Below are 27,829 nucleotides of genomic sequence, written 5' to 3'. Positions count from 1 at the left end.
AGCCACAAATCATCGGAGACAGGATTTACAAGTCTAAGAGTAAAACACGTAACATTCTGGCAAGGGTGTTTTATGGAAAGTTCTGTTAAGTTGCTTGCAATTTTTAGTTACTGCTATGGCCACAATGTTTCACACATCCGGCACTTTTATTCTGATATTTAAATATGAAAAGGATAAGTTATACTTCACTCATAACTTTGACCAACACACTACATATGGCACTTGCTTGCCTTTTGCTCCCCCGTACCATTTGTGAACTTTCATTAGCGTCACACCAGAAATCTCCATGTAAACTTTAAAACACTAGAAACCACAGAAACTGGAAAAAATGTTGTGCACATAAGTAAAGATGCATGAAGCCTAAATCTGTGTAAATCTATAGAATATCATTACTCAGATCAAAGTTTTTTCCAACAGCTATTTCAAAACAGACCGTCATAAAGCCAGGCACGGGTTGTCGGTGCTCTGTGTTGGGCAGGCAAAAGGTGTCTTACTTGTTGCAGAACTTACTATTCTTAGCCTCCTACCTACAAATATTTAAGGACACCTTCTCTACTTGGCACTACAGAATTCAGTTTGAGAGTAGAATTTAAAGCCTGAAATACACCTCGTCTGAGGTTTGGCAGGAAATTACAACTCCGCTCCAATGGAAGCCACAGCGAAACAGATCAAAGCCTGAACTTCAGCAGATACTAGCGATGTTTTATTCAGCAGCTTTCAGCCACAAACCCGAGTCCGCAGGAGGAGGACTAAGAGTTCCAAGAACTGAAACACAGAATCAAGATTTTTCTAATTCCTGTTGTAAACTATTTTAAAAAACAAAACAAACAGAAAACAATCAAAAAGACACAAAGCTATTAAAACAGCAAGTCTTTTGTACATCACTGTAGCATAAGCTGCTTGAGGTTGTCATGCAGAATAGTATCCTTCACATCGCGGAAAACCAGGCGGATGTTTTCCGTGTTGATAGCCGTGGTGAAGTGGTGGTACAAGGGCTTCTGCTGCTGGTCCCGGCGTTTGTTACGGAAACACTCCACCAGGAATTTTTGGACGTCTCTTAAGCAGTGGGGATCCCCTTCAAACTCTAAGAAATAGTCTTTGATGCTTACAATTTGCACTTTCTCCTCAAGCAAATCTGTCTTGTTCAAGAAGAGAATTATGGAGACATTGCTGAAAACCCGGTTATTGACGATTGTTTCAAAAATGTTCAGAGATTCTGTAAGGCGATTGGTCAGTCGGTCTTCCATGAGCACCTGGTCAAATTCACTTGAGGAAACAAGGAAAAGTATTGATGTGACACTGTCGAAGCATTCAAACCAACGTTTTCTTTCTGATCTTTGACCACCTACATCAACCATTTTAAAAGGAACATTTTTAATTTCAAAGTCGTACTCATGAATGCCTTTGGTGGGCCTTCTGGCAAGCAGAATATCTTGCTGTGATGGAATGTAATCCTGAAAGAGAAAAAATGTTCTACACTGAGTAATCCAGAAGTAATTAAAATTTTTAATGTACTGCTAAGGGGTCTAGTGAATGGATCTGCAAAGTTACTTTTTAAAACGACACCCCCCCGATAACATTAAAGCACTCACACTATTATTATTTCCACTATAAAATCCCAAAATATACTAAAATGTTAGTATACAAAGACTGGCTCAAAACTCACTGCACACGAGCAGCACCCAGTCTCCCCTCCTGCAGTACTGCTCCAACGGAGGTCTGACCTACCAGCTGTCCTCACGCTCTGGCCCGCCACTCTCAGCTCCAGCCCAAGTGACTTCACTACTCACACACCCACCTGCTGATCTGAAATGTCGCTTCATGAGAATCACTTCCCAGCTCAAGGTTCTGCCTCTCTCTAGCCCATTCTAAACATTCCTTTGCCGGCTTTAGGACTAAGAAGGTCTATACTGATTACTCCACGTTACCACTGCTGCTATGCTGCATGCCTGGAAAACACCTCCTCTACTGTAATTAACTGCGTTTACTTTGGGCCACTTCCTAAGTTCGTTTCCAGGGTACCGTGTGGCCACGTTCCAGCTTTCTCATCTACTGACACAGGAGTCTTTTACTCTGTCGGCACGTTTGCCTGTGAAATGATGGTGACCACAGCAGGTCTACCTGCCTCGGAGGGACAGTTTACGCCAAGAGCAAATGAGTCCTCTGTGAACAGGATCGGTCAACTACTAGACCCTGAACAGACAGAAGCTGCTGGTCTCACGAGTCACGGGACAGCCCCTGACAATGCACTTTATCACGCACTCAAACTTTCCTATCTCTTCTTGGGATAGTATTTTTCCACAACTTTGGGCAATACTGAAGAGAAGAGCCTTTAATCATAATGAGCTCATTAGAGAAGAGCTCATTATCAAGGTCAAAATATTTTTTAAAAATCAAGGCAAGATTTTAAAACAATGCTGACTGTTATGTGCAATGCTGGACTTTATGCCTTTCCAAATAGTATAATACGATTTTGAAATGTCATTTCGAGAATACTTATATTTGAAAATGGTACGCTTTAGTTAAGGAAAAAAGTAGGCCGTTCTCAGCGATGGTATACCTGTAACCCACAGCCACTTACTAAGTAACTCTGGGACTCTAATAAATGTGTTGGCATTTCTATGTTTTCTTCTAGCTTTTGTTCACATACCTACCCACTTTACATCAAGTGGATTAATGTGATATAATTTACATAAACATTCTTCTACTAGTGATCATTTCAGATGTTTCCAAATTTTTGCTTTAATTAAAAGAAGTTCAGCAATTAAATTCTTGTGCAAACACCCTTTCTTTTCCTTTTAAACAATTTCTGAGAGTAAGTAACCAGAGAATAAGCTTATGAAGTCAAAGGTTATAAACATTTTAACAACCCTGGACACTTAATGCCCACTTGCTTTCTAGAAAGGTGGTACCAATTTACAGTGCCTGTGTGCCAGCTGCCTCAGAAACACGCCAACAATGAGCTGTTCTTAAAAAAAAAAACTTTTTCTTATTCTATAAAATAAAACCTTCTTTATCACTGCTTTAATTAGAAGCTAACAATCTAGTTCAAATTAGGCTAATCTGTACAAACGGTAAAGCACAGGACAATGTAACAAACAGTAAATGATCTGGCAGTAACAGTGGTTAGGACTGGGAATCCTAGAGTCAGCTCTCTAATACTAGCTCTATGATCTTGGACAAGTCACTTAACCTCTGTATCAATTTCCTCACTTGTAAAATACAGTAACATTCATAAGGGTGCTATGGGCACTAAATGAGCTAAATGGGTGAAGTGCTTAAAAGCTGTGTCTGGCACATATGTTACGTGCTACTGGTCTAGTGGTTCCTTACTGTGTCCACCACTGCCATGGTCACTGCTGTGGAGAGGAAGGGGGAAAAGGCTGTGATGGGCAGGTAAACTTCCGCTCAAGTCTCTCCAGTCTCATTTTTAAATGCTCATCATTCATTTACACTTGACAGTCTATCCACAAATACAACGCAGTCAATAAGAAAATTCCTTTTCTTCCTTACCAGCCCCTCTAAGTCCCGCCAGTACCTTTTCCTTCCCACTTCCTGTCCCACCAACGCTGTCAGCGTTCTCGAAGCCTCTCAGTGCCCTAGCTCTTCTCCATCATCTCCTATCCTGCTGCTCCTTTTCTGAATCTTTCTTACACTTTCCCTTTCCTTCTTATTTCCACTGTCCCACTTTTTCCCCCTCAGGTGCAGAATTACCATCTTTCCACTAGTTTCTCTGTCTTGAATGTCTTCCACTTCTTGGCTCCATCTCTGAGCCCCTCGCAGACTGACCCCTCTGGCATCATGACTTCAGAATTTACAGGGCAGCTCCTGACTCCATCAGGTCCAGACTCTGCCTACCGGCTTTCACGACCCTCCTTACTTCTTGTTTTCTAGAACTAGCAGACTGTTCTACACTGCCCAGGACCACCACAGAGCCTGACACCAAGACCTAAGTAAATCTTCATGTGTAATACCATTACCTGCCCACTGACTTGCACTGCAGTCCAAGTGCAATGAACAATGTAGGCACACCCAAGTTCCTGCCTTCTAGAAATCTGTTTTTATGAGTTAGAGCCAAGAACGTCACACGTCATACATCCTTTGCCGGACAGATGTGCCTCCTAAAACTAAACACACCTAGCTGTTTCCATCTCTGAAGGCTGCACTTCCTCTCTCCATATCTAAATCCAACCCATTTTTCACCTACTCTTTTGGGCTGGCTCCAACTTTTCTAGCTGAAACATTTCTCTAGTCTTTGACTAGAATGAGTTTCTTAAATACACAGATCAAAGAACAAACCAACTAACACTGAGCATTTATTACACGCTATTCTGAGTGCATTACTGAGTGCAATGGACTGGATTGTGTACACCCCCTCAAATTCTTATGTTGAAGCCCTAACAGCTCATGTGATTATATCTGGGGACAAGGCTTTCTGAAAGTTAACTAAGGCTTAAATGAGGTCATACGGGTGAGGTCCTTCTTAATCAGAGTATTTGTGGCCTTGTAAGAAAAATAAAAATTTTTCTCTGTCCCTCTCCATGTGTGTGTGCTGAGCAAAAGCCATGTCAAGGGTGAGAAGGCCATGCGTTCTGCAAGCCAGGAAGAGATACCTCATCAAGAAAAACTGACTGTGTTAGATAGTACCCTGATCTTGGACTTCAAGCCTCCAGTGCTGTGAGAAACAAATGTCTGTTATTTAAGCCACCCAGTCAGTGGTATTTTGTGACGGTAGCTCCAGCAGACTAAGACATGGGGTTTATTTTGTGTAATCATCCCATAACTCTATGAGGACAGTTCTCTTACTATGCCGCCTATGATACTGATAAAGAAATAAAAAATAAAATAAAAACCAAGAGGTTTACGAATGCACTGGGGTATCCAAATCATGGCCTAGAATTGCTGTGAACACAGCCCAACCCCAAAATCATAAATTTACTTAAAACATCATGAAATTTTTTTGTGATTATGTGTCACAATGTGTTTAACCTGTGATCCAAGACAACTCTTCTTCTTCCAGTGTGGCCCAGAAACGCCAAAAGGTTGGACACCCCTGGAAGGTCACAGGGCCAGGAACCCAAGAGGTCTGTCTGCAGAACCAATGTCCTCGCCCCATGTGCTGTTTCACCCAGCAGAGGGTCAGGGGGCCTGGCATGACGAACTTCAGTGGCCCTGGTACTTTAGCCAGAGATGCAGAAGCAAAACAATCCTCTTAATTATCGAATATGCACAGAATGGGTGGCCAATGTATAATGGTTTATTCTTCCCTCCTTTTTAACTGCCAAATGGTTATAGCACTTTTTCCTTTTTATTCCATATGTGGCCTCAGAATTGTCCTCAACACAAGATACTAAGCAGCTAGTATAAAATTCACTGGAGCTGGCCTACAGTCATTCGTTGAGACATTTGTTGAGTGTCTCGTACGTGTTAGTAACAATTAGGCATCAAGAACTCAACTCTCCAAAATCAAGAGATGAGGACCTTGCCCTTATAGAAAGAGGTTGGGGAAGGACCCATAAACATATAAATAAATAAACCAACTGTAATAAGAGCAATAAAGTTTGAAAAAAGCATGGGCTAATACTGAAAACAAGAGGAAGGGACCTACTTTAAATGGTATGCTCAAAAGGCCTATATGAAAAGGCAAATTAGGAAGAGCAAGTCAGTGTGGATTGGAAAACATGAAATAACTTCAAAAAATTAGTTTACCTACTAAGGCTTCCCTTAACTTACTTAAATTACCTACTAAGGCTTCCCTTAATTTACCTAAATTACCTACTAAGGTTTCCCTTAACTTACTTAAATTACCTACTAAGGCTTCCCTTAACTTACTTAAAGGCTTATAATCTACCAGATGAGAAAGTGACAATGAAATCATCAGTCCTAATAAAAGTTTCACTGATGTGCACGCACTGAGTTAGATAAAGACAGAGATCCCAAATTCTGGAATGCCTGTGTATAGGAAACAGGCAGGAGAAAAACATTGGTTTGAAGGGCAGATACATGTAATTTAGCAAAACAGATACAAAACAAGGGAAAATACAAAAATTATCCGGCTAGAACAAAAAGAGGGTACTGTTTCATGTGTCCTAGAGCCATTGGTATGTTACTTTCCTACTTGTAATGGGATTCATTTTGTGTTTTCCTTCAGTCATGTTTTTAAAGTTAAGTATCTCATAGAACCCATGAGATCATATTAGAATTTATAACAGAAATTTGCTACGAGGAAGCAAATGAAAGTACACTAAATTGAGCAGCTCACAAATGACTCTAGGGCTAAGGCTTCCAGACATTTTCCAGGCAGAAGAAACCTTTCTTCCAACGGCGTTTTCTGATGAGTTCAAACAGGAAGCAGCTGGTGCAGCGGCTCTGCCCGCAGCAGGCTCAGGGAACCAGTACCAGCTGAGAGATGCTGGTTCTGAGGGATACACGGCACAAAAATCACAAACTTTCTTTCCGAGGACAACACCTTCTTCTCTAGCATGAAATCCCTTCATCAGGCCTTCAGAATCTAGCCCTCCTACCCTGTACAACACAAAGAGGCCCCGAACTAGAAAAGACTGTTTTCTGAAAGGTTTGTAAATCAATTATCCACTGTGTTGTTTCTGCTTACATAAAATCCAAAAGACAGTGAAGTAGAACATATAATGCACAATCTCATTTTCAAACATAAACTTCTTTCTCTAAACAATTTTACTTTCATTAAGCAGTGGATAATGCATTCCTTAAAGAAATGTCAGAGGATCTGGACGGCAGAGGGAGAAAAACTGGAGCAGGAATAGTCAGAATACTGCCACTAGGAGACAGAAAGAGGCAAACAGCTTGATATATAATTTTTCTAAATTCCTAACATCAATATCCTGACTATTGCTTTCAAATGGCACTAAACACGCAGTTAAAAAACTTACTGGTTCTCCAAGTTTATCCAAGTTATCCAGGAAATATTTTACAGATTCACCCTAAAAGCAAGAAGAAAACAAAGTTATTAAGGCTTAGAAATGGAAGCCTTTGTTACAACAGTTTATATTAAACTGTCTGGTTGTTCACTTAGTCCAAACACAGTTTGCTCCAGACTGAACAGTTTAGCCCCACTAAAAACGTATAAAATGTCTGCCTCTGCCTCTGCCTCAAAGTGCCACAGCCTGGTAATTTCACAAATGCTTTAATAAGTGATACCCCCAAGTGATGGTCTACTTGGACAGGATTACATTTATACTTTTGATAACAACCAAAATTTAAGTGGGATTCTTTTTGTCTACATTTTCTACCTGAAGTTTATTATACCAATGGTGGTTATCTTCAGAGACGAGAACAAACCTGAGATGAGGCGAGAACACCGTAAAAAATCTACCAGGCACAGGCATGTGCCCGGAGACAGAGCCTGCTAAGGCAGATTTTGAATGATGCTGTATAGACTCCCCATTTCCAATAGGTCTTCTTTTCCTAAGTGACCAGCCTACTCTCTCTGAGGCCGGATTTCAGTAGGCCCTCCAGGTAATTTCCAACATCTAAACTGTATGAGAATACATTCCTAAAAAAAATACTTAAGCAGAAGATACATAAGAGGAAACCACTTGGGGAAAGAAGCCTCTAGGTCTTGGGGGTCTCCCAGTGCCCTCTTCCTGTTTTCACTTTCCTATCGGATTTGTACTACCATGCACTTCCCCTGCCTGAAACTGCTTCCAACGAGTTCCTGATGGCAGTGATTCCTTACTATATGGGAGAATCACTGGAAGATCTTGCCAACTATAGGTTCTAACTGTCAGGGGAGGGAGCAATTTCTGCAACTCAGGTGATTTCTGGGGCCAACCACGCTTTCAGTCACAAGGCCTTAAAGTAGCAGTTCTCACAAAATTTTTTCATGCTAATCTTCTCCGTATCATTCCAATTTTGGTACAGGTGCTGCCGAAGCAAGCACAGTTCTCACAATCTCTGGTCTCGGGATCCCTTTTCACATCTCCAGGATCCCACAGAGACTTTGTTCATGAAGGTTATAGCTATTAATATTTACCACAGTCGAAAGTAAAACTGAGAAAATGTAACATTTATTAATTCATTTTAAAATATCAATAGAAAACCAATTACCTGTGAACATACTTTAGTGTATCTTAATAAAAGACAGTGAGACACTCATCTGCTTCTGCATTTGAACTGCTACTTTAGGTTGTTTTGGTTGAAGTAAATGATGAAAACCTGGCCTTAAACAAAAATGTAGTTGGAAAAGGGAGAAGTGTTTTAAAAATTTAACAGCAAAATATTTCCTGAAGTACTAGCAAACTCCTAGAGATTTGTTTTCTAAAATGGCTAAGTCCAGTGATTTTAAGTGGCTTACATACTTTCCATGCATATTAAGTCCTACTTGCAAGGCTGAAATATCTCAGTGAAAAAAAATCAAGAGATGGGAGAAAAAACTAGAAATCTGTTTTCCCTTAAATTAATTATAATTGTGAACTATACTGCCATGTTGGATTGCATCTACTGTCCTAAGGTGTTTATCTGTCTGTAACATGCCTTTAATTTTCATCAGTTTTATAATCCCCCAAATAAGCCAGATCAAAGTGTTTTCTAGATACTCATTAAGCAAGCTTCATTCAGCCCATTTGGAGAATTCTATTCAACAGGAAACTTACTAACTTGCCTTTAAAAGTGACCTATAAGTTTCTTTAAAATCAGTAAATCACACTTGCATACACTAGTAATTTCAGCCCTGCAAATATCTTTGTGAAGCCTTATCTAAATAAGGATCCTTTTGGACAGCATTTTATGCATAGACTTTGTGTAATGTAAGCTTTTCCATCTAGCATTTACTCATATAAGTTTTACAGAAGGAATCAAATGCCAAGTAGAAATAAGGCACAAAATGAACAAAGTTTAGGGTTAAAATTGGTTAAAGAATCAAGACTCTTCTTCATTTCAATTTATGGAAGTGGCTAATAACCAAGGTAAATTAAAGACTCCATTTTTCTCCCTATCTGTCCTTTCTCTGTTGTGTCTTCACATATTCATATGAAAATATGAAATATAACACAATATTATTGTGCTCACACTATCTGAAATCTAAGATTATAAAACCATACTTAATTCATTAAAGACAATAAACATAAAACCAGGCCTAATTATATTTAAAGAATTTGTTCATAGCTTTTAAAATGACTCTAAAGTGAAAAGACCTTGAAATCATCCTACTCCAAGTATTTGAAATACACCACCTCTATAATGGGTTCCATGTCTTCTTCCTCCCCTTAATTTTAACTTCAAAATAAAATATAATCAAGAGGCTAGTCACACACAGGGTGGGCATCAAACTCTCCTCCTGGTTCTCAGAGCCTGCCACGGAGCAGTTTCACTTCTCCGTTCATTCACTGCCCTTCCAGCACTGCCTGGTCTTCACAAAGGACCTATTTTATTGTTTCTTATCTTTGAGATGACCTACTTTTTGTTTAATGATGTTCTCTATTAATCTTTATTTGGAAAAAAGCATTGTAAAGTACTGGTGTGACTCACATGCTTTTAATGAGGGTAATGTCACCATTTTTACCCCTAAAGCATACTTAAGGTACTGCCACTTATGCCTTTTTGCCTAGTTCGCAAGGAGCAAGATAGCATTTACTTATTATACTCAGAGAAATATAAGCTATTTTCCTTTGCTCTGTAGACAGGTCAAAATTATGCAGACTCCAAATGAATGCAGAGTTTCAAATTTCTTGCTAACATTTTCTAAGTGCGTCACTTAAAACTTCCAAAAGAGCCAAAATAAGTTACAACAACATAAACCACCCCAATATTTAAAAACATTTTTCAGATTAAATATCTATTCGGATCAATCTAAGATAATTTATAATAACCTAAATCCAATGTCCAAAAGAATACCTGCCTAATTTAGACAATTAATTTTAACTCTTCCTTGCAAATAAGCTATAAAAATAAATTAGTGCACAAAATTAGAAATGAGATTTTTTAAAAGAACTAAGTTATCAGTTTATTTTATAAACTGCCCTTTCTTGCCACTGCTCACAAGCAAATTAATTTCTTTTTATATCAAGTTTTTCAATTAGACTTATCACCAAAATAAGTTAAAGCTAGATCTTAGTTTTCCAAGAGTATTCCTGGAGTCCCACCAAATTCTGATTTACACATGACACAAAATATACAATGCAGTTTAGTAATTCTCCTACTTCAGAAGTCACAAAAATAAACTTATTTATTTTATTAACATGCTTCATCCTAGAGATATGAGAAAAAACTTAGCCATATGTCTAATAAGCATTTTTGGATACATGTGTATCTTATACTTATGCATGTGTATGTAATACTTATAAGTCATTCTGTTTTGTTATCTTAAGAAAAGTATCAATCACTCTCAAAAGTCTGTATGAGAATTACAGCCCTTTCTTTAAAACAATACAGGTTTCAGAGTGGAGGCCAGCATTTCTTTCAAAAAACTTTTTAAATTAAAAATGATTAAAAATTTCTGCCCTTGCCCTGCCCAGTGTGGCCCAGTTGGCTGACGTGCTGTCCCATGATGGAAAGGCTGTGGGATCAGTCCCCAGTCCAGGTGCATACGACGCATCAGAGCAAGTATGGGAGGCAACCAATCAATGCTCGTCTCTCGCTTTGATGTTTCTCTCTTTCCCCTTCTATCTAAACGCAGTGAAGAAATGTCTTCAGGTGAGGATAAAAAAAATTAAAAATGTCTTCCCTTATAAATACAAACTGTAAATGTAAGGAAGAAGTTTAATATTACAGAGCTGGGATAGCTCTAACACATATATAACACCGCTCAATCGGTAACAACATGCTAAGATTCCCCCATATGTGTTGCATGTTACTATTTAATACCACCACTTTTCCTGTTTATTAAAAAGATACATGCAAGAAAGAATTTTCCATTTAACTTAAAAAAAAATCAGATCCATTTTCTAGAAAAATGCCTTATCAGTTCTCTGAGAAAATCACCTCCTCCAGGAAACGCTAATGTTGCAACAACACTGAATGAACAGGATATAAAACTGTACAGAAAGTACAAAAAAGTCCATCTCAACACCCAAGGCTGTACTGAAACACCAGGAGGAAATACACCAACTACCAACAAAGATGTCTTAGGGCAGTGGTATAAATGGCTAACTGGACGATTTTCTACAATGGACATATGTTTTAAAATTTAAACAAAAAAAGAAAAAATAAAGCTAATTTGGATTCTGGAGCCAAGAGGTAATTCCTCATAACAATTTTCTTACTTTTCAGTTTTCACACAACAACAAAGACCTCAGAATTTTAAGAAATTCCTCACAGTTAAAATAACTTTTTGAAAAGGGTCAATTATATATAACCCTGACAGCATGCAAAGAAATATTTTGTTCCAGAACTAGAACCGTTCAGTAGGAAACTTTCTTTGTTTCTCAAAAAGAAATGAACTCAATTGTTAAAAAGAAAAAAAGTAGTAGTTTTTCAAAGATCATACTTCCCAAATACAGTTTCAATTTCCCTGATAACTCGAGAGGGGCCTGTAAGAGCACTTCGTCATACCCAGAAGTCCTTGTGAATGCACACCAGATGGGAGGTTCTTCTTTATGATGTGCTACAACAAATCTTGAAATCCCCACAACTCAAACATCAGACAATAATCATTAAATAGCATTAACATTTATTAATTAGTAAAGCAATTCAATGCCTAAGATCACAGCAGATGAGAGGGAAATCCCTGAGTACTTTATTCCTGCTTGAGTGCTCAATCCATCACGCCAACTCTCTTGCCAGGAGAGAAGCTCCCCACAACCTACGCAAGCTTTAATGACCTTCCCTTGCCCACCTGCCAAGCAAACAATCACATCAGAGAGCAAAGCAGTACAACCTAATGAAGGTGGGAAATAGCTCAACTTTCTATTGGTATATCAGTTCCTTTTCCAAGTCACTATCTGGTTAATTGTGCTATTAAGGGATGCAGGAAAGCATGGTTGAAAGTGAGTATCAGATATGGGCTACACAGTCCTCCTGAACTTCAAAAAGGCTTGAAAAAACACAACCTACTAAACCAGGTGGCTGAAAGCAATGCAAAGAGAAATGAGAATGATAGGCCGGATTTCAAGTGGATCTTACCTACTTTGTCACTTCTCTTCCCTCTTCAGGCCCTTCTAGCCTGGCTTCTTCCTCACCATGTCTCTTGCCACAATCAGCAAAAACCTCCCTGTTGCCCAAAATCAATGGACATGTCAGTCTTCCTTTACCTTCCAAGACCTCTCAGTGGCACGTTTTTCATCCATAAAACACTGCCCTGGCTTCCATGGCATTACACGTTCCTGAATTGCTCCTACCTTTCTGGCCATTTCTGTTAGCATCACCTCCTCTGAACACTTTCAAAAGGTTGAATGTTCCTTGAGACTCTATCCTCAACTCTAGTGTCTACACCCTTTCTCTGAGTAACTGTAAACATTTATAGATTTTAAATATCACCTGGATACACACAACTCCTAAATTTCACCTCTAACCCAAAGCTCTAATCTGGATTCCAGACTCAGGTATCACACTGTCTACTTGATTCCACCTTCATGTCTCACAGAGATCTCAACCTAATACGCCCAAATTAAAGTCTTAATCGTCCCTCTCAAATTCTTTTCTTGCAGTCTTTACACTTGAGCAAAAAGCACCATCTACCTGCTTGTTAAAACCAGAAACCTGAATCACTCTTAAAACATGTCTCTGTACCTCGCTTTACACCTAAACTGTCAGAATCCCAGTGACTTCACACCTAAGCTGTCAGAATCCCAGTGACTTTCCCTACAAAGCATACCATGAATCCACCGTCGTCTCTACACCTCTACAGCTACCACCCAACTCTGGAACTGCTCAGCATCCAGAATGGCAGAAAGGTTCTCGATAAATGTTTACAGACTGACTGCTCCCCTCACTTCTCTCCAATTTCCATATTCCAGCAAGCTGTTCCCCGCCTTAGGTCCTGCGCACATGGTACCCCTGCCCGTCAAAGTCCCCACCCCGCTGGGAGAGGACATGGCACCTGCACACATGGTACCTGGCTGCCCCCTTTCTCACCCATGAAGTCTTAATTTAAATGTCCACCTCTTCAAACCATTCTCCTGTTTTGCCAGTGTTTCCTTTTCTTTTCCTTCCAAGCATTTATCACTAGTGGGTTATTTGTTGGCCCATGTAATCTAAGTTCCTCCAACTACCATCTAAGATCAATGAGAACAGCGATTACTTACATCTAGTTCACTAGCAAATACCCAGCCTGCAGCGAAGTGCCTACTCATTAATGGGTGTTTAATCAATTGTCACTTAATGACTGCTAAAAGCTGCCAGCTGACTGTTATCTGATTTGTCAGAGAATGACTGACCCCATGAAATCTGCTCCCCAAGGCCTTCTTGCCCCCATTGCCTTGGACATTTGCTCTTCACTTTTCACATGAGGAGAAAAGAATTCGGATGACAATAATGAAAATGCACACTCAAAGTCATGCTCTAGACCCTGACACCAGCATATAACACAAAATATAAATATCTAGAAAACTATCAGAAGACACAGTCCTATCAAAAACTGCATTTCTATAGAATGAAAGTTTGTCTTTTAAAAAAATATATCCATTTTTTAAATGGAGCCTTTTTTTCCAAAAGGAAGGTATCTTATATTAAGGTCAGATGTACAAACTTCTAAATAACAGTGAGAACTTTAGCTTTTTTACTAAATTGTAACACCAACCTCAACACTGGTTTAAACATTTGATCATTATTTATTTATTTATTTATTTATTTATTTATTTTTAAAGAATTCATTTACTTATCTTTAGAGGGGAAGGGAAGGACAGGAGAGAAATATCAATGTATGGTTGCCTCTCGTGAGTCCCCTGCTGGGAACTGGCCTGCAACCCAGGCATGTGCCCTGACTGGGAATCGAACTGCGATCGTGTGGTTCGCAGGCCCGCACTCAATCCACTGAGCTACACCAGCCAGGGCTAAACATTTGATCATAATTTAAAAGATCAAGAAAAAATAAGAAAAATATGATTCTCCCTGCCTAGTCCAGAACTGAAATGTACATCAATATATGGTAACAATTTTAATAATTTTTGAAGCTATAGCTAAAAATGACAGTTTTACTGCAAATGTGGCAAGTTAGTAAGTTTAAAAATAGCAAATTGTTTGCATTGCAACAATGTACCTCAATAGGCTAAATCACATTACTCTTTTACAACTATTTCAATAAGAATAAATAGTATTTACAGCTTTGTGAATATGTAGCATTCAATTATTTATTAGGTTTTTAAAAATATTTTATTTTTATTTATATTTAGAGAGAGAGGAAGGGAAGGAGAGAAACGTCAATGTGTGGTTGCCTCTTGTGTGCCCCCAGGTGGGGACTTGGCCTACAACCCAGGCATGTGCCCTGACTGGGAATCGAACCAGCGACACTCTGGTTCGCAGCCCGCGCTCAATCCACTGAGCTACGCCAGCCAGAGTGTTATTTATTAGGTTTTTAAAAAATCAATAAAAATTACTTTAGGGATCTTACACTTGAGTATCAATTTGTCTAAAGTATATTCATATTTTCTCATTTATTAGGCCTTGTGTAGCAAAGAGTTGGCCGGGCTTGTGAGTAGCAACTCAAAAAATTTAGTACAGCTGCTCATTTCTAGCAGCTTCCATGAATTTTTCTTACTCTTACTTACTATCAATAAATGGATACAACCACACTTTTTACATCATGAAACCTAAATGAAAACCACATGATGATATGACAAATCCTCTGCACTTCTACTGAGACAGTGCATCCTGTTTAACAGAAATGCGATTTTAAAAAACATTACCCAGGGAATATGAAAGCAGTAACCAGGATATTAAAAAGGAAAGCGAAAGTCTCTCACCCCAATTATTCATTATTCCAGCCCTTTTTCTTTAACCTTTCTAGAAGGGTTAAAAGAGAAACATCCCGATAAGATGCTAAATGCAGCTGCTCAGGCTCAAAGACCCCAAAGACACTGTGAAACCAACTGGGTGGAGGGCAGGTAGAAAAGTTTTGTTTATTAGCTAATATTGTTTTTAAATGCCAAAGTCAACACTTTTTTTCTTTACAACAAATCTGAAATTTGTTTACTTTGTGCCATGAGAAAAAGTAGGAATTCTCTACTAGACTAAGGTTTCAGTTGGTTTTTATACAAAATGGTCAGAAACTCTAAAATCTCATAAAAAGTAACATGAGGTCTTAAAATGTTACTCTGTATTTTATAAATATATGGAATCTTTTTTAACCTTGGAAAAAGAAACTGAAATACCCTCTTTGACCTAAGTACTCACAAAGCCTCTGCCCATCCCAGGCACAGGAAATGGCAGAAAGGGAAAAACTGGGGGGGGGAGGGGGGGTGCCACAGAGAAAGAGGAGGGAGAGGGGAAGAATAACAGAGCACCAGCGCTTTTACCACAGGTGTCTCACCACACTTCCAGCAGGGCAGGTAAGGATTTGGCTAATTCAACCTACACATCAGACAGAAAATCAAGCAAACTGACGTGAGAAGGCAACAAGAACCAGTGTAGCAATGAAAACCTTAAATCTCTCATAAGATGTGCTACCTTGCCATGGTTGGTATAGCTCAATGGATTGAGCTTGGGATGCGAACCAAAGGGTCACAGGTTCAGTTCTCAGTCAGGGCACATGAAAGGAAACCACACATTAATATTTCTCTCCCTCTCTTTCTCCTCCCATTCCCCCCCTCTCAAAATAAAAGTTTTGTTGTTGTTTTTTTTAAAAAAGATGTGCTACCTTTATTACAGATAATATATGGTCTAACGAGAATGTGAGCCACAGGTCCACATTATTTAGAATTTTTTTATATTGATAATCAAGTTCAAAAAGTGGGTCAAATAAAAACTTAGAGTGCTTTATTTTTTTCAAGACCTACATATGATTTATGCATACATGGCTAATGTTAATACTATGATTAATATGTGTCAGGCACTGTGCCAAAGACTTTTACATGGATTATCTCATGCGATCTCTGACAATGAATAACGGTAGGTGCTTGGATCCCCCTATTTTTCAGTTGCAGAAACAGATTCTGAGCCACCACGGGACTGGCTCAAACGCACACAGTGAGTGCTACAACCAGGACACGAGTTCTGGTTGGTCACTGAGTCCTACTTTACCTACCTCACACACAGCAGAATACCACATCAAATCTTAAGGTGGTCGCATTCAAGGCATTTCTGAGTATGTTTTACAATATGCAAAATAAATCAGTAAGTTTGAATATGGTTATTTTCTAATCTGTTTGGAGGATACAAAGTAAAGTTTCCTGAAGTAAAACTGACTATACAGGTCTTATGACTGAGACCAAAACCAAAATATATCAAGGAAGAGCAATTCTACTCAAGTATTTGGCATCTACTGTACAGTAGCTGGGGATGAAAAGGCACACCCACTACACTGATTAAAAAACATTTGTATTCGTTTTGCCGAAAGAAGAGAGATTAAACTGGAAAGTTTAAGACAAACAGCTACAATCAGTGCAGCAGATGGGAACTTCAATCCAGTTCTCAAAACAAAATGATTTCCTTGACCTATTATTGGCCCATCCTAATAATGCTCTGCTAATGTGGATGTAACACATTCTCTCGAAAAAAAATATCTTGCAAACACATGCACACCCCGCCCCACAGAAAAAAGTGAATTTATTATGTAGCTAAAATATACTTTTAAACAAGAAAATAAAAATCACTGTTAATTTTCAGAAATATGCACTCAAAAATTCCGGTAGTTTCTAACTGTAACAAAAAATTGCAACAAACTATAATCTGGAATGCTCACCAGTAGTATGCAAACCGTGACAATTACATGAGGAACACTGCAAAGGAGCTCATAACAATAAAAAGTATTCTGATATGCCCTTCTTCAAAACAGGAGCAGATATAAATCAGGTATGTGCCAATTTCCAAAGGATACTCTCCTAGAAAAACATATGGCTGCCTTTCAGATAACTGGTCACCATTACACTTTTATTTCTTCAGGGAACGTTACAAACTATGTTCACAAATAAAAAAGTAAATAAATAAATAGAAACTAAAAAACCATGTTCATTGATAAAACATCAGTTGAGGATCACTAGTAGTACATCCAAGGGATGTTTCAAGGGATGGGGATTCAAACCACCCTGACCATGAGGAAGGGTGGTCAGATGAGCTGAAACACTCTGTAAATTAAGAAATCTGCCATTAAGTGGCATTTAAGTTTATGTATATCACAACTATACTATAGTCTAAGTTAATACAGTAAAAAAAGAATGGTACAAGGGTGTTATGGAACTTCAGAATACAAAAAGAACTGTGAATATCAATGCAATGCTATGTATTCTTAAGAAAACATACATATTTAAAAATAACTGTACTAGAACTTACAAAGGGATGATAATCTATGAGTGTATGGGTGTTGGTCAGAACAGGCTAGGAATAAAAGAAAAGAATGTTCCATGGAAATAATATTTGAGTGCTTGCAAAATAGTTTAGCGGCCAGTGCCGTGGGCCAGGAGTCAGGCTGGGTTCCTGTATCTACTCTGTGATCCGCAGCATCAAGGAACCTGTCTGCAGAGGAATTTTTTTCATCTGTGAAATGGGGACAGTAACACATAATTCTATTTGTTTTTTTTTAAGGATTATATGAGAATGAGTGTGACAGAATTTTAAAAAGTACAAAGGCATTCTGATAAAACATAAGGTATGAAAAAGTGATAATTATCAGCACTTGGATTTTCTGAAGAAAGAAATTAGCACCTGTTTTAGGCTAATATGACTAGATACTTCAACTTGGTTGGGCCACTGCCTATTAGTGAGAGGTCAACAGGGAATACTGAAGCCAGAGAGTCCTTCACCATTAAGGAAAGCATTTCCTTCAAAGCAAGCTCACAACCCTTACTCCTGGGGTTAGGTCCACACTCTAGGAAAGAATTCTGAAACTAACGTCTAGTTTTCCTAACAAAACTATTTCCTTGCTTCATCCCTTAGTTTTTTAATAAACATTTTTCAGAGCAGCATAACTTATTGTCTCACTAGCTTTGTTTAGCAATAGAAGGTAATAAAGAAACCTGCATAGTATTTTGCAGTCCCCCTTCGGCACAGAGAGCCAGGTACTCCACAGCTAGCCAAGTTTCTACTCTGCCCACCCAAAAATGTAAGCTATAAACACGAACATGGCAATATAAGACAACACATCAAGACATATACTTATGTGTGCATGTATACATGTACCCATACAATCTCAGAAAGTTGTGTAAGCACATGCTAAAACATCTCTTTGGTTTTAATGTAAATAGTACTACAGCTCTGGGCTTCCAAGGTTTGGATTGGCATTTGATCAAACTCACCCACAGGAAAACCTATCAATAGAGACCGAAATTTTTAAATCTCTACAACCTCTAATCTTATATATAATCCTTATCTTACATAGCCTGAAATATTTTACCTTAACCCTAGAATAAGAAGACAATAGGTATTTAGCAACTTGAAGTCAAAGTCCTGTTTTGCTTTTATTCATAGAGAAAATGAACCAAATCTTTCTACAACAGAAATAGTTTAAACTGAATGTAGTAATTGACTCACTTTTTAAAGAAAATCCAAATTAGTGTTAAAGAATAAACCAATGTTTCTAACTCTGTAATATTTCAAATCCATGCTGCAGTGCAAGTAAGTATTTACCCCAACCTGAAGTTCTTGGCACTCAGTTCTTCTCCAGCAGCCAATGCAGGAAATTAAGTAGTTACTTTGTTACACAGACTGGGGGATGTTCTGTCTTAATGAACAAACTATCCCATTAGCTTAAAGTGTAACTATGTCAAGTACAAACTGTACTACTTGAGTAAGGAAAATTAAGTCTAACTGAAAGTACCGTGATAACAAAGAAAATAGTTGGGCTTCAGGGACTGCAAAGAAACACTGGTCATTACAGGAAGTTGTATTAATGCTGACAATGTTAAAGTGATTATAGAAACTAGAAGTTCTAGAGTATTCCTCCCAATGTCACACACTTTCCTGTCCTATATAACCAGTTCTACAAATTTTGCTTGCATTTCTAAGTAATATTTAATGCTCATAAAATTTTCTTTCTTTCTTTTTTTTTTTAAAGATTTTATTTATCCATCTTTAGACGGGAAGGAAGGAGAGAAGGAGAGAAACACCAATGCATGGCTGCCTCCTGTGAGTCCCCCGCTGGGAACTGGCCTGCAACCCAGGCACGTGCCCTGACTGGGAATCCAACCGCGACCGTGTGGTTCGCAGGCCCGTGCTCAAGCCACTGAGCCACACCAGCCAGGGCTAATGCTCCTAAAATTTAACTGGCAGTGATTCCTAGTTATTTTGTTAGTTTTACTACATATCTTCAGTTGTATCATTTCTCAGCCAACCCTGGACTCTCACCTCTTTAATCATCTAATTTACCAAATTCCCTAGCTATTGCCACATAAGAGGTTTCTTTTCTGAAGAGAGGGTCTTATAGTGACTTCTTAGTGCAGTGGCAGGCTATAGTGAATGTACAGCCAAAGCTGAGCATTACAAATATTTCATTCAGTACTAAAAGAGGCCACTTCCTAAATGGGGATGGATGAAGACTTGACTTGGGGTGGTAAACACACAATCCAGTGTACAGATGCTGTACAACAGTGCACCCGAAACCTGTACAATTTTGTTACCCAGTGTCACCCCAATAAATTCAATAAAAAATAATAATATAAACAAAAAATACCACTTCTTAGGATATAGGTATTATCCTTAGTGTGCTAGTTAAGAACCAGAATAGTACCTTAAGCTATAACAACAGATCAGATTCTTTTTTCACAGTAAGCTATTCAGCTTACCCATGATGAAACTAACCAGAAAAAGAATGTTTCCTCCTTTGAGAACTTGGGGAGAAAAAACACTCATGTTTGCTCCCAAAGTTATTACTAACAAACAAATGGACTGCTAAAAACCTAAGTTGTGATAAAACTATCCTGTCCCTTGTCCCAGAGACTCATTACATGGCAATAACTCATCTAAAGCAAAAAGGACAGAAAGGCTTAAAACGGGGCCTTTTTTTCCCTTTTGCCTTTCAATTTGCATTAAGTTTAACAATCAATTGTTAGTCAAAACAGAAATGGTTAATTTTACCTGCTAACTCCTTCTAGTTCTCTGATGTTTACTTTTTCTATTCAACATTCAAGAATATACATTACCAAACATTGCAAAAAGAGATATTATTATAGAGAAATATAAGGGCCTCCCATCTCCTGTAAAATTAACAAATTAGTACAGAGAAATATTCCTATTTCCTGGAAGGAACTTAATGTGGGGTGTTTCTTTTTTTCTAGACTAATGTTGTAATTCAAATGTCTAAAAATAAGGAAATGAAATAAATGTCAAGCCCAATGCTAGTGAGAAAGCAAAAGACAAACAAAACATACCAAAGAAGCTTCTTCATTTGAGGGAGAACCAAACACAAGTGCAAATAACTCAAACACATGTGACTAGATGAAGGCTGGAACACAAGCATACCATGGAGAGCCGTGGGCAGAGGCATTCCGGCTGACAAGACTGGAGAAAGCTTTGACCCTAAAGCGCACAGGCAATTCGCCCAAATTGCCTATGGCTGTCTGCTAAAAATACAGATCACTGAGTTCCATCCCAGATTCCTGAAACAGATCCTCCTGTGATGAAGTCTCAGAATGCTTTTTTGTCTTGTATTAAACAATCACTCCAGTGAATCTGACTCAAGGGATCCATGGACTGCATTTAGTCACATGAAAATTTGGTGGGAGGGGACACAGGGGGGAAAAGAGGGAAGGGCTGTCAAGGAACATGTATAAAGGGCACATGGACAAAGACAAAGGGGGACAGGATCAAGTGTGGGAGGTGGGGATGGCTGGGGTAGGGGGTAAATGGAGACAACTGTATTTGAACAATAATTTTAAAAAGGGGGAAAAATTTGGATTACCACTGTTCTAAGAAAAGGGTAGGATCTAATGAACAGACTTAACAGGGGGACTTTGCAAAGAGAGCCATAGAAACAGAACATCAGGGTATACAGGAAGTGAGGGGTTATAGGGTATGTGCAATGGTGAAATAAAATATTTTGCTGGAATCACAGGTAAGCTAGCCAGAGCCTTGACTCAATACATAAAGAGGCTGAACTCTCTTCTGGAGGCAGTAGAGAATGGGCAAAGCTTTCTGAGCAGCTTACCTGACCATGATTAACTGGGAGTCCAAGCAAGAGGTACAAGGACATACGTGGAGGAGGAAAAGAGGGAATGCATGCAAAAGACATCACAGGTATAGAAAGACAGGACTTGGGGATTGGCTGCCTGTAGACAAAAGGAGGAAATGAATATGACTTTGAGGAAAATTTTAAATAAGTCAAGTGTCTTCTCAGTGTCTGACACCACACCAAGCAACTGAGCATCCAAAAAGTATGAGAATCATTAATTCAACATAACAGTTGAACACCAGGTGCCAGGTATCATGAACAATGCTGAGGATATACAGGGAAAAAAAATCCCTGCTCCTCAGGAGTTTTAAAACTAGATCTTGCCCTCTTCCTCTTTATTTGTGCCCCTACTTTTTATCAGGAAAATAGTATTTCTAGAACTTGTCTCTCCTTGCCCAATGTCTGCTTTACTCCTGAAGCATCGGCTAGCTCAAGTCAAGAACATGCAGGTCCTCATCCTGAGTGGTCTTACACATTTGGTCTTAATGGCAAATACTTAGGAATGCTTTCTCAGCAATGATGACAAGATAGCCTTGATATGAGACTGTAAGATGTGAATGTCCAAATTCAAGTGTCAGTAAAACCCACCATGTTCCACTAAATGGACTTACAGAACTTGACTACAGAGAACTTTAGAGCACAGTCATTTATTCGTGCAGTCACTGTGTGCTGGATGCCGTTACAGATGGTATTTTTCCCCTACCTGGAAAGTTGAGTAACATCCTAAAAAACCTTAAGAGTGGAAAGTGTGCTTTGTTGAGAAAATGAATTAAGAAAAAAGGAGAATAAGCAGCATGTAAAAACAGGAGTGAAGGGAGATGAGAAGGGGCTGTATGGGGGAACTTACACAAGACTACCACAACTCATAGAACAAACACTGACCAAAGGACAAAAGGTAATCACAAGTCTGAGAATTGGATGGAGGTCACTTGTTAAGCTAAATTCCTAATTTTCAATATGTAATGTTGCCAGTTACTCAATTTTCACAATAATGTGAGATAAATCTCTGGTTTTCATTAATAGACAAATTACTTGACAAGAAACACATATCAAAGAATAGAACTATATAAGACAGCAATAATCAAGTGCTTGGTTATATGATGCAAATGAAATCCATAATTCAGAGAAACGAAGATATAAGTATCAGTTTTAGACAAAGTTATTACGAACACGTTTCCAAAACTGTTAATAGCAAGACTGCTTCTGAGTACAAACTGTACATCATTTTGTAGCCACACCCATAAATGTGGATCACTTTAATGTCGGTGACATCATCAAGTAACTTTCTGTGCAGTTTTACTTGTGACTGTCACTTCATTCTGATCCCAGTGCAGAAAAACATTTCAGACCCGAGCTACCCCAACTGTATACAGTCTAGATTGCGATCATTCCTGGGATCTTTCCTGTCTTTGGTAAATAAAACCCGGAATACAATCAAAGCATTCACAATTAAATTACAAAACATTAGATTTTTAAAAAATCTATTTTAACTATTATTTTTGTATCTTTAACCTAGATCGGATCCTTTCTCCCCACCCCACCCCCATGCTTTGTAACAACTAAAGTTTCATGGAGTAGTCTTAAGGCAAAGTACAAAAAATAAATATAAAATAAAATCTAGGTGCTTCCCATGTGGAACAAGATGTCCAAAAATAACTAAGATTTTTTTGTTGTTTAAGAAGAAACATTTCAGCCAAGTGAGGACACTGCAGGAAGATGGCCATTTATGAACCAGGAAGTGGGCCCTCTCTAGACACTGAATCTGCCGGCACAGTCCCAACCTCCAATATTACATGAAATGCAGGCCTGCTGTCTGCGAGTCTATCATACACTGTTACAGCCCAAAGAGACTATGACCCCTGTTAAGTTTATCCAGTAAGATTTTTGCCTGAAAAAAAAAAAAAGATCTATTTTGTAAAATGTGCTTAGAGGCCTTAAAAAACACACATGTAAAACAGAATGCAAATGCAGAAAGCACAATGACTGTTAAATATTATCAAGCACTTTACTCTGTCTTTCTCTACTAGTCTATATCATAAAAGGAGTACCTCTAGAGACTAAATAGCACATTTGAATCTAGTTCAGTGACTGAACTCTTAGACCAAGAGTAAAAGGGTTTTTTAAAGAAGAGTTAATATTACTGCTATCATTGGGAGGTAATTATTTTGAAAAGAGTAAAATTGAAAGTGCCTACAAAAAACATTATAATCTTGCTTTAAAAAAATGACCAATTAATTATAACAGTTTCACTGACTCTATGGTTTACCCTATTTTTATCTTGCTTAGTAAAAAGCTCATCTATATAGCAACCCCAATTTCTGAGGCTAAAATTCTGCAGAGTATACTGTGTAAGTCGGCAATAAGGGTATGTCAGACTCAGATAATAAATGTCATTAAAATAGAATCACAACATTTTAAAAGTCTCTTACCAGTTGAAATTCTCGGCGTCGGTCATAGGCATTCTGTATGCCGCTGTCTGCCCACAATGCTCTTATAGCAGGAAGATACTGCAAAAACACTTGAGTTTCCACCATTCCCTGGGCCGCCAAGGGGGAACGGGTATCAAACGACATCATCTTGTCTCCATTGAACTGGTTGGAGTTATCTCCCCAAGGAATATGAAGCTTCTCTCTTGCATCTACCAGCACCCTCATACCTTTGTTTAAAAAAAGAAAAGTGTGCCAGGTGTTACTATATTTTCTCATCGATTCTATTCCAGAATAATTTTCATAAACTTCTTAACTACTCCAGGCCCATCTCCTCCAAAAATGGAGACCAACATCAAAGGGACATCAGTAACTTCTCGGAGTTTAAAAAAACAAAGTTACAATCATAAAATTAGAGCCTTGAAAAGCATAAGCTATTAAACAATAACTCTGAAGGATTTTAACATGTTCTAATTTATAAAATAACTTCTGAGGCAGAAGGTAGTCACAAGAGAACAAAGACGAGTGAAGAAAACAGAAACCATGCTGCATAGCCTCATGTCCAGGCTCAGAAGAACACAGCTGCCACCAAGATTTTCTGAGCCCCCTCAAAAACACATTTACGAAATGCCAAGTACCAAACATAACGGTTCAGGGTTCTGGTAGGTCCCTAAGCTTCCTGCTTACTCCACCACTAGTTTAGGAACACATTCAAAACTCAAAACAACCTGTCCCATACATAGCAAACTTCAAATCAGTGTAAGTCACAGGATGGCAAAAGATTCTTCTAAAATGAAGACCAAATGCAAAAAACATATAAAAACAGATTTCACCTCAAAGAGATTAGTCAAACCCACTATCTCTATCACTAAACTATTACCTTTGCTCCATTTTAGAAGTCACATGACTATCAGGAACTCATTTGTTTAGATAGTTGAAAAACTGTTTTTCCTGTCAATTTTCTAATCATGCCAACTCAGAAAAGTAGATGTCCACTTGGTGACATACCTCATCTCATAATCAATGCTCAAAGCAGGTCACACTTCGGATCATGCACAAATTTAAGAAACAGGTGTTTACTTGGCTCATAACCAGTTAACATGCTGACTCTATTCATTGACATAATCCCTGAAGTTCTGCCGAATCAGGATACAAAGGTACCTTTAATTAAGGACTGGCAAGGCAGAGTCTGCGGCCTTGAAAAAGACCTTAATTACTTTTGTACTAAACATTAAAACACGATAAATACAACTGTTTTATACACTTTAACTGCAGTGGGACTGGGCCTCCGAGCTCCCAGTGGTCTGTGAGCTCCCCACCTAGTGCTCTTCTTCTCTGGTCTTTACCCTCCCCCCAACAATGAGCGCCCCTCCCCCCCACCACTACTCCCAGACAGTTTCCCTCTACTCAGTCCCGGGAGAAGTGACCCAAAGGAGTTGCTTAAGTACTTTCCAAACAAAAAAATCCCACCTAAAAAAACAAAAACCATGCCTGAAAAGACCTGAAATTTGTTGCAAACTCCTAGATAATTGCTACCCAGATGAAATAAAGAGCATCTGGATGCACCTTAAGTGCCAGGCTCTGTCTCTCTCAATTTTGCTCAAACGCCTTTTCTAAAGTAGAAAATATGACACTAAAAAAAAAAAAATCAGTGCTACATATCGCCCAAATGACAAAATAAAAACCATCTTCTCGAATTCTCTGGAATCCCAGAAATACAATTCTTGTGTATTTTTCACTTAAGAATAAAGTATAACTTTGATTTACAAAAAATATTGTCAAATAGCAAAGTTTATGATCCAAGCTGACATTGGTTCATTGACTACCTATAACGGCTCCACAACTTTTACGCCAAAGAGTCTGGATATCAATGCACAACTTCACTTATATAATAGAATAGAAGCAAGTTGTTGAGCACACAACCCCACCCCCAGCAACCGTGGCCTCCAGTTAGGCAGAGAGAGGCAGAGAGAGAGAGAAACGTGTTGCATAGTGATTATAGGCAAACATCCTGCCCAGCCGTGGCACCGGGGCGAAAAACCACTGATGCTAATTTTTTCAGACTAACTATAACAGGTCTACAGCTCCAAGATAACTGCACAGCAAACACGACACCCTCGAGTTTCATATCCCTGTCCAAAAGAGCCCAGGGAACTGTCACCTTTTGCCCTTGACAAGTCTCGGGCAAAAGTCTCCTTACTGCGACGGTTCCAGAACTCCCTTCCTTGCTCAGGAGTCAGCCAAAGAAGCAGGGAATTGGGAGCAGACCGACCCCATGTGACTCGGGTCACCCAGCCGCGGAGGTGGGGGGGCGGGGGGAGTAGGCACCGCCGGGGCCCGGAGTGGGGATGGAGGGTCTCGGGTTGGCTCACGAGTCTTCCTGCCTCATCTGGAGGGAAGACAGGGCATGTCACCCCGCACCCCGGCATTCCTCACTTCCCTCTAGAAGGGCGGGGTGGGGACCATCCGTACTTCCCACTGGGGCACCAAGAAGGAAGGCGGGGAGCGGCGGGGAGTACTGGGGTATCCCTTCCCCTGGGAGACGAGGGCCCCCAGGGCAGCAGGACCAGATCCCCGGGCGCGCCCCCTTCCCGCCCGCCCGCTGGGCCGGGTCCTCCGCCAGTGACCAAGAGAACGAGGGCGGTGCCCGGCCCCGCGCCGGCCGCTGCCTCCCCGGGCTCCGGCCCTCCGTCCCCCCGCTCCGACCCCCGCCCGGCACCTTTGATCACGTTGCTGTAGATGGTGGGGCGGAACTCCTCGCGCGCGCGCTGGTCGAAGTCCTGCCCGTGGATGATCCGCATCTGCTTCAGGAAGGTGGACTTGCCGCTCTCACCCGCGCCCAGCAGCAGGATCTTCACGAGCCGCTTCACGTAGGTCTTCTCCCGAGAAAGGCATTTGTCGATCTCCTTGGACTTGCGCTGCTGCTCGGCCTCGCTGCTCGTCAGCACGCAGCCGGGGAAGCACACGGACAGCACGGACCGCGACGGCAGGAAGTCCGCCATCTTGCCGCCGCCGCCGCCGCCTCGGCGGGCCCCTCTGGCTCCCTCCACCTCCTCCTCGGGCGGCGGACGACTCCGGCACCAAGGCTCGAGGGCGGGGAGCGCTGCAGCGGCCGGAGCGCGCCGGGGGAGGGAGGGAACTAGCGAACTGACTAGCAGGGCGGGCCGGGCAGGGCGGGCCGGGAAAGCCAAGGAGGGAGGGAAGAAGGGCGGGCCCGGGAGGGGCGGTGGCCCCGAGGGCGCGCGCGCGCGCGCGCGCCCGCTGCCTCCCGGGGACCCGCACGCACGCAGCGGCCCCTCCCCTGCTTTCAGCCCCAGGCCGGCGAGGCACTTTCTAGCTCCGGTGCGCGCGGCCGCCTTGGTCAGGTGATCTCCGGTGGGGCCGGGCGCGTAGCTGGGCCTCCTTTCTGTTTCTCTTTAATTAGTTGTGCCAGTTTCCCGGGACCCTGTAGGCCTTTAACCAGACGTGCGACGCAGCTCTTGGACTCTCCCATCGCTCTTGTCCCTCTCTTTCCCAGGTTTCATCCCTGAAGCCTGCTGTCACCGTTCGTGCGCCTTATTTCGAAGCCATTACCTACAAAGTTATTCAAACAGCGAGCGCGAGCCTGCAAGATTTGGTACATTTTCTTAAGGTGGTTTTGTTGACATCCTGCTCTCCCAAGTCCTGAAAATAACCAGACGTCATCAATCCACCCACCGAGCTCTTTTTGGCATGTTCAGACCCCTGCAACCTTCCTTACATCCCCCCAGCCCCCCCCCCCCCAAACACAATGAGAAGAACTGGAGTTGAAGTTAACTGAGATATGCTAGGAGGCGTTGGTTAGCGTCACATTCATGTGGATTCCCTCCGGAACTGCGGCAGGCGGCATAGAAATCAGTGGATGTTAGCTGCGGCAGGGTGAGGTCATGGTGAAAATCCCCCTAAACCGGACACTGTGATGCTGACTCTTCCCTACAAGGAAGCAGATAAGCAAACAGACCCGAGGACTGGCGCAAGCAAACTTTAAATTTCCTGCCAGGTTACGGAGGATATGATCAGCCAAGGGACTTTCTTCTGTGCTAACAGCAGATTCAGGCCAGGACACCTGAAAGGGCTGCCAGGAGACGAGCAACCTGACAGCTGGGCTGGCAGAGACTGCTAGCAAAAACCCCGGAAACCAACTTCTTCATTCTTA

The 27,829-nt window shown here is 40.4% G+C and overlaps 1 protein-coding gene across 1 annotated transcript; it reads right to left on the bottom strand.

The window, feature by feature from the left end:
* On the bottom strand, window positions 1-26,865 carry GNA13 (G protein subunit alpha 13). The gene is made up of 4 exons (XM_037070366.1): window positions 26,375-26,865; window positions 23,659-23,885; window positions 6,909-6,959; window positions 1-1,454 (listed from the first exon to the last, which is right to left on the bottom strand). The coding sequence occupies exons 1-4, from the start codon at window positions 26,655-26,657 to the stop codon at window positions 882-884; spliced, it is 1,134 nt and encodes a 377-aa protein (XP_036926261.1). The 5' UTR covers window positions 26,658-26,865; the 3' UTR covers window positions 1-881.
* Window positions 26,866-27,829: the final 964 nt, after the last annotated feature.

The sequence above is a fragment of the Sturnira hondurensis genome, unplaced genomic scaffold (genome assembly GCF_014824575.4).
Source record: "Sturnira hondurensis isolate 20B ecotype Veracruz unplaced genomic scaffold, ASM1482457v3 Scaffold0018728, whole genome shotgun sequence".
Classification (NCBI taxonomy): Eukaryota; Metazoa; Chordata; class Mammalia; order Chiroptera; family Phyllostomidae; genus Sturnira; species Sturnira hondurensis.
The sequence above is the reverse complement of the archived record's forward strand: the minus strand, read 5'-3'. Positions and strand labels throughout refer to the sequence as shown.